Genomic DNA, 7,255 nt, shown 5'->3' with positions numbered 1-7,255 from the left:
GTGTTCTCATCCAGCCTCTGGTTGAGAAGATTAAGCTACTCCTAAACCGTCATAGAACTAGTATTACTCGTATTAGACGTTCACAAAATAAGGTCAGCAACTGTTTGGCTCTTTTTGCTCATGTGGCCACCTCCTTCACTGCCTCAGTCATATTGCTGAAGACGCTCAGCTCCTCCTCCATGAAGCCTGCCCGATTCCTCTTCCTATCAAGAACAGGAACGTGCTCACCATCCTTCTCAGGAGCATCAACGTTGATGGTGTCTGACTTTTGGGTGTCTGGATAATCGGGCATCGGCGAGCGCAACGGCTGACCAGAGCCAATTGCATGCTTGTTGGTTGCCAATCCAAAGGAGAAGATCTGGTGCATCTGATGATAGTTCTGGATAAGGGTGTTGAGGAATTATGCGTCCTTGGGGTGGGCCTAAGAAGAAACAGGGCAGAGAGGTTAGCTAGTATGGCGATGGTTCATAGGCTTAAACTGTTGGTTTGTTAGAATGGCATGGTTTGTGAGCTAACTGCGATGTGGCCTTGGTAATGCTCTGCCTCCAAAAGGATCGAGTAGGTGTCCTCATCCCATGAAGCACATCTAAGGTCTCTGAGCTTGGATGCGGTGATCCACCTCGTCTCCACTTCCTCAGGTGGTTGTACACCTGGGTCGAGGTGACCTCTTGTCCACATAAGTCGAACACATGCTTTGCGACAAGGTTCAAGTGCACCTCCTTGAAGCCCTTCTCAGTCGCATCGAAGAGGAAGTTCGTGCTATGCAGGCCAAATAATAAACACAGACATTCAAACAGTCAAGTTTCATCCCGTGCTGGTCTGGCCCGACGTAATACAGCCTACCAAACGCGCGCATAGATATATGTCTTGTTCTTGGCACATCCTAGTAGCAGAAATGAAAGCATCTTTCATCTCATCTCATCTCCTTCTTGCACGTGCCACGTACAGTACGCAGCAATTGACCAGCACGGGATCGTGGCGCCGCGTGCACGGTGTCTACAGCAGCCACGCGCATGCACGCACCAAACTTTTCCCGCCATCTCCGGCAACTTGCACGTAGCATATGATTATACTCCCTCCTAATAATAAGTCTTTCTAAGTCTTTATAGATATTTCAATATAAACTACTCCCTCCGTCCAAAAATACTTGTCATCAGAATAAATAAAAGAGGATGTATCTAAGACTCATTTTAGTTCTAGATACACCCATTTTTATTCATTCTGATGACAAGTATTTTCGGACGGAGAGAATACATACGAAGCGAAACGAGTAAATCTACACTCTAAACTACGTCTATATAATCCGTATATAGTTCATTTTTTTTTTACAAAGACCTATATTTAAGAAACATAGGATTTAACATTCTAACGGCTAGATACAATATAAAAGCGTAGTGATCTAAAGACTCTTATATTTTTTTATAGAGGAAGTACAATATTGTTCTGCCATCACTTTGGCCGCCTACGCCCATACTCGTGTCATGATCCTGCACTGTACCTTTTCTCGACTAGCCTGACACATACGCAATACTAGTACTATTCGACCTGTCAAGACGTACTACGTGTCCAAATCATTGACGAAATTAACGGATTGATAGGGACATGCACTGTTTAATGGCTTGATTGATGTGTCCAAGTTTCCAAAGACTTTTCTTAGGGGAAGCAGTAGCCAATAGCCAGTAGCCAGTAGCCAGTAGGTGCTCTGCTTTTGCACTGTGACAACATGGGAAATCAGATGTTTTCCTTTCCACTGGCTATCTTAGTCTTACTCAGCTTAGTAGCTTCACGAAATCACTTGATCAGGCTTTTTTTTTAATAAATAAATCACTTGATCAGGCTTAGTGGATACACTAATTGTGACACCATGACAAATTGTTATTAATCCAGAAATAACAGCACATAGTCGGAGTAGTGTGCATACGGATAGCACAAGTTAATGCTCACCACGTGATCGCCCGTGCCTGTGCCGCTGTGCATGTGAGCCAGAGGCTGCTGCTAGCCGCCTTCATCTCTTTTTAACTCTCTGTAGAAAAACTTTCCATTTCTATATTATTACACCAAGACACGTGGTTGGAACTTGGAAGGGATGAATGGAGCGGTTGGTGCGTGATCTAAGCCAGGACTGATGCCGCTGTTTCTACGCTCTGCGTCTCACCCGGTTTTGTTGATTGCTTCCCGTTATAAAATGACACCCACTGCTTGGCGTGAGGAAGCCACAAGCCCAGTCAAGTCAAGCTAGCTTCAGCTCAAGCTCCGCAGTCCGCACCAAAGAAACCATGGCGACCACCAGCCCAGCAGTAGTCCTGGCCGTCCTGGCCACCGCAGCCGCGCTCCTGCTCTCCCCGGCCATGTCCCTGCCCGTCTTCACCGGCGACTCCTCCCCGGGCTTCCACTCCGCGTCGTGCCCGCAGCTGGACGGCATCGTCTGGTCGTCCGTGGAGGCGGCGCTGCGGCAGGAGGTGGCGGTGGCGGCGGGCATGCTCCGCCTCTACTTCCACGACTGCTTCCCGCAGGGCTGCGACGCCTCCATCCTCCTCAACAACACCGCCGCCCGCGAGACCGCTCTCGGCCCCAACCTCACCATCCAGCCGCGCGCCATGCAGCTCATCGAGTCCATCCGCGCCAGGGCGCACGCCGTGTGCGGGCCCGTCGTCTCCTGCGCCGACATCACCCTGCTCGCCACCCGCGACATCATCGTCATCTCCGGCGGGCCCTGGTTCAACGTGCCGCAGGGCAACCTCGACAGCCTCGCCCCCGCGGCGCAGGACAAGGTGTTCGACCTCCCGGCGCCCAACACGGCCAGCGTGGCGACGCTGGTGGAGTCCTTCGCCACCAGGGGCCTCGGCGACGTGGCCGACCTCGTGGCGCTCTCCGGCGCGCACACCATCGGGCGGTCGCAGTGCGGCAGCTTCGAAGACCGGTCGCAGCGCGCCGACGACACCTTCTCGCGCAAGCTGGCGGCCAACTGCAGCAAGCACCCGGAGCGGCTGCAGAACCTGGACGTGATCACCCCGGACCTGTTCGACAACGCGTACTACAAGGCGCTGGGGTTCAACCAGGGCGTGTTCACCTCCGACATGGCGCTCGTCAAGAACAAGACCACGGCGGCCATCGTGAAGCGGTTCGCCGAGAGCAAGGACGCCTTCTTCGGACAGTTCGCCAGGTCCATGGAGAAGCTCGCCAGGGTGCCCAAGCCGGCCGGCAACGTGGGCGAGATCCGCCGCTTCAGCTGCTTCAGGACCAACGCCCAGCGCGCCGACGCTGATCATGTCGACGCCGCCGGCGAGGAGGAGGAAGGCTTCGCCGCCTCCGCTTGATCTGATGGTTCGGTCAAGTACGTGCGTAAGATGGTCGCCGCCTCCGCTTGATCTGATGGTTCGGTCGTCGGCAAGTAGGCTAGGTGCCCGTGCGTTGTGTTAGCTTGCATGCATGGCATGGCCGTGGGCCGTAGCCAATCGTGTTTGAGTTCTCGGCATGCTTCTTTTTTCTGTGTGCAATGTTGGTGTAGCAATAAAGAGAAAGTGGTTTGGATCGTCGTTGGATCTTGAGTTCTTGACCAACTATGTCAATTAGTCTCGACACCTATTTATGTAGTACGTATTGATGGCGATAATCGTACTTGTACGTATGCGTGAGGGTAAACACGAGGAAAGCAAAGGTGGTGGGTCGACCATGACAGAAATTGATAGATAGGGGCTGAAAGTGATACTGGTACTGGAAAACCGTACCTAGACCCGCAAAGTACGATGCAAGTTGGCGGAAGCCGGGGGAGATGCCTGCCTGGTGCGTGTCCGGCATAAACACCGTGAGCAATCAATCAGTATGTGGGTCACTGGGTGGCACGTGCAAGGAGGAGAACCGAAGTGCAGCCCAGCTCGATCGTATGCACGAGTTTGGTTGGCTGCATCGAGCCCAACCAGGGCCGCGCGGTGCAACATCGTTTTGGACCTCAGTGTTGTTTGGTTGTCCGCATACACTGTTGAGCCCACATACCACGGTTCTCAAAGCATTCTTGAGCCTTGCTCGTTGGGAACAGCCGAATCGGCAGTTTTCCGAGAGCCAGGCCCGAGCGATGCAGCGAGGCGCACGTGGGTGGCCCTCTGGAGACGTGTTAATCCGTCTCTCTTTCTAATCCTCAATCCCCTCTCTCCCTCTACTCCCCTGCAGCTCCGCCGCTCCCCTCCCCGCGCGCCCGCAGGCCGGCCCCGCGCCGCCCACGCCCGCCCGTCCTTCCTGCTCGCAGCTCTCCTCCTCCTCCCGGCGCGCCTCATCCGCGCCGTCCTTCCCGCTCAAGCAGCCGCCTCTCACCGGCGCCATCGAGCGCGAAGGCGAGCAGGTGCCCGTGGTGGCCTGGTCAAGCACGGCCGCGAGGTGGAGCTCCAGGTTACCGGCCGCAGGGCTCAAGGCGACGAGGCAGAGAGCAGGTAGCAGTCGATGCCGACGACGGCGCCGGCCACGCCGTCGCGCCACGCGACGAGGCCCCAGCAGCAGGTGTCCCCCGCTCACGCCGACTGCCGTGCGAGGCCAGGTCGGTGAGGCTCTGCAGCTCGGACGACGAGCTGGTGGCGAGCGCGTTGGCCCCAGCAGCCCCACCCCTCCAGGCGCAGGCTCTTCTTCCCCGTGGTGGCGAGCCAGGTCGGTGAGGCTCTGCAGCCCCGCCCGCGTCGATTGCCCATCCTGTTGCTGCTCCCGGCCTGCCTCGTCTTGGTGGCGAGCCGTGACGAGCGTGACGCCGCCCGACGGAGGCTCTTCTTCCCCGCGCTGCTGGCGGCGACGCTGGTCATCTGGATCGTCAAGGCGTCGCTGGAAGCCAACGGTCGGGAGATCATGCACATGGTCAGCTGGAAGAGGCTGCTGATCCGTGCGGGGCTGCTGCTCGTCGCCGGCCTCAATGTCTTATGCTCCTTCCTCGCGCTCGGCACCGTCGCCGACAAGCTCTTCCTCAAGGACAAGGGGCCATCCGTCTCCTTGGGCTCGGTTCGCATGGCGTGCGCCATCGTCGCTGTCGCCGCGCACCTCCCCATTGGATGGACTGCCATCGCTGGGGTGTAGAGATGCGCGCGCGCGTGGGCTAGAGCGGGGGAGGAGAGCTGGTAGCCCGGCTGGCGCGCGCGCTTAGAGCCGGGTCGACCGGCGCGCAATAGGCGGCAGCGGCGGCGATCTGCAGGATCTCCGACAGCGACGACAAAGACATGAAGCGGCCACGGCCACGGCGGCGAGTCGGGCGCGTCCACGGTCGCCGGGAGCTGGTGGTGGGTACGATGGGCAGTGGAAGCTCTGGCGTGCTCAGAGTGTTTGACGAAATGTCAAGCCCAACTGATGGCAGTTAAGTTTTGTTGTTAACGCTGGTAATCATATGCATGTATGCAACCAAACGTCGGGTGAAAATTGCATCTCGACGACGAGACCCTAATGCAGGCAACCAATAAACTGGTCATCTACGTTTGTGGCTCTGTTTTTGCTTATCCAGGCCCTTCTCAGCCTGGCTCGTTTTTTCCTTCTGAGCCAGGCCTGGCAGTGAAAGCAACCAAACACGCCCATGGTGTGGTGTGGTAAGGTAAGAGAATTTACAGCCGGATGTGGCAAATCCGACCATTCAAACGCCCGCGGACGCGTCCGGGCGCGTCCTCAGACAGTGATCGGTCACCCCTTAAAAAACGCATTCCACCTCCGGACACATCAAATTAGAATCTCAAATCCACATTATTACATGCAACGTTTAACCTAATCTACGCGGAGCTCGTCCGGTTCCTCTCCCCGCTCGCCCGGCTCCGCCCTTGCCATGTCCGGCGGCTGGCTACGCTCCTCAGAGTGTTGGGCCGGTCACCGACAAGGTAGGGTAGGGCATGGGACACGAGCTGGCTCATGGAACTCAAGGCCCCGCCATCTCCCTTGCCCTACTCTTCCTCGTCGGACACCGAAGACCGAAAGGTGCCGTGGACGTTAGATCGATGATGGATCCGTCCGGGGCGAGCCACCGACGTCCACCACGATGCAGTTGCGGCACCTAGACTGATGCGCCATACAGGGTGCCGGAGAATGCGACTCTGCCTCGCCGATGTCCGCCGCCGTGCCATGGCCTCGTCGGACGAGGCCCATGGTGCGTACCGATGCTCGGCGCGCCACCGGAGGGGTTGCGCGTCCGCCAGCGCGTTCGAACGCTGCACGGACCGCACGGCCTCCGGCGAGGCAGCTATGGTCGGCCTAGCGCCAGATCTATGCCCTATCTGAGCGGACGAAATGGATTCCCGACGGATCTGGAGGTGAAGGACTCGGATCCGCTTCCCTGTCTGAGCGCAGTCCTCCACGGACCTCCTCCCGGGCGCGGCGGAATGCAAGCCGGACGTCCATCTCCTCCTCGGTGCCGCGCGGGATGGGCTCGGGGTCGACGGATCTGGAGGTGAAGGACTCGGATCCGCTTCCCGCCATGCTGGAGAAGGCCGGAAGGAGCAGGAGATGAGCTTGGGCGGCGGAGGGGGAGTGATGGGAGGGGAGTGAAGTGGTTAGGGTTTGGTCCGGTGAGTGGATGGGAGGAATTTATGTGGGGTCGGGTGGGCCAGTGTGGGCCGGGTCCGACGTGGCGGGTGTGCCCGGGCGCCCCATATCTGCCCCATATTTGGGTTGGATATGAGGGGTGCCGGTCAGTCCGAGTGTTTGAGGGCCGTTTGAGGGGGCTATCTGGGTCAAAAAATCATGACCGGATAGTGACTGGGCGGCCCGCCGAAGCGTATAAGGCGGGTTTGAGGGTCCTTACGTAGATGCTCTAAATGGAATGGAATCAAAGATGTTTCCGTTGGACTTGTGAAGAACAGGAGGCTGGATTTCTAGGGTGACGGCCTGTGGAAAGGAAAACATCTGAATTCCCATGTTGTCACAGTGCAAGAGCAGAGCACCTACTGGAAAGAGCGGCAGAGCGCCTACTTGTTACTGCTCCCCGTGAGAAAAGCCTTCGGAAACTTTGTCATCGATCCGTTAATTCCGCCATTTAATTTGGACACGTAGTACGTCTTGATAGCGATGACAGGTCGGACAGTACTACTGCGTACGTGTGAGGCTAGTCAAGAAAGGTGGTGCGTGATCATGGCACGAGTACGGGCGTGAGGCACCCAAAGTGATGGCTGAACAATATTGGAGTATCTAGCAGCTAGAATCATACTGCTACGTGCAAGTTGCCGGAGATGGTCTAGACACCGTGCACGCGGCGTGGCGCGGCCACGATCCATGCATGTCCTAAATGATCAATTGTTGCGTACTG

At 56.9% G+C, this 7,255-nt stretch overlaps 1 protein-coding gene across 1 annotated transcript; it reads left to right on the top strand.

Moving 5' to 3' along the window:
* Positions 1-2,207: 2,207 nt before the first annotated feature.
* On the top strand, positions 2,208-3,533 carry LOC123047553 (peroxidase 66). The gene has a single exon (XM_044471138.1). The coding sequence runs from the start codon at positions 2,277-2,279 to the stop codon at positions 3,315-3,317; it is 1,041 nt and encodes a 346-aa protein (XP_044327073.1). The 5' UTR covers positions 2,208-2,276; the 3' UTR covers positions 3,318-3,533.
* The last annotated feature ends 3,722 nt before the right edge of the window (positions 3,534-7,255 follow it).

Source organism: Triticum aestivum, chromosome 2B, assembly GCF_018294505.1.
Source record: "Triticum aestivum cultivar Chinese Spring chromosome 2B, IWGSC CS RefSeq v2.1, whole genome shotgun sequence".
In the NCBI taxonomy this organism is placed as follows: domain Eukaryota; kingdom Viridiplantae; phylum Streptophyta; class Magnoliopsida; order Poales; family Poaceae; genus Triticum; species Triticum aestivum.
This window is presented reverse-complemented; position numbering and strand designations above follow the sequence as displayed.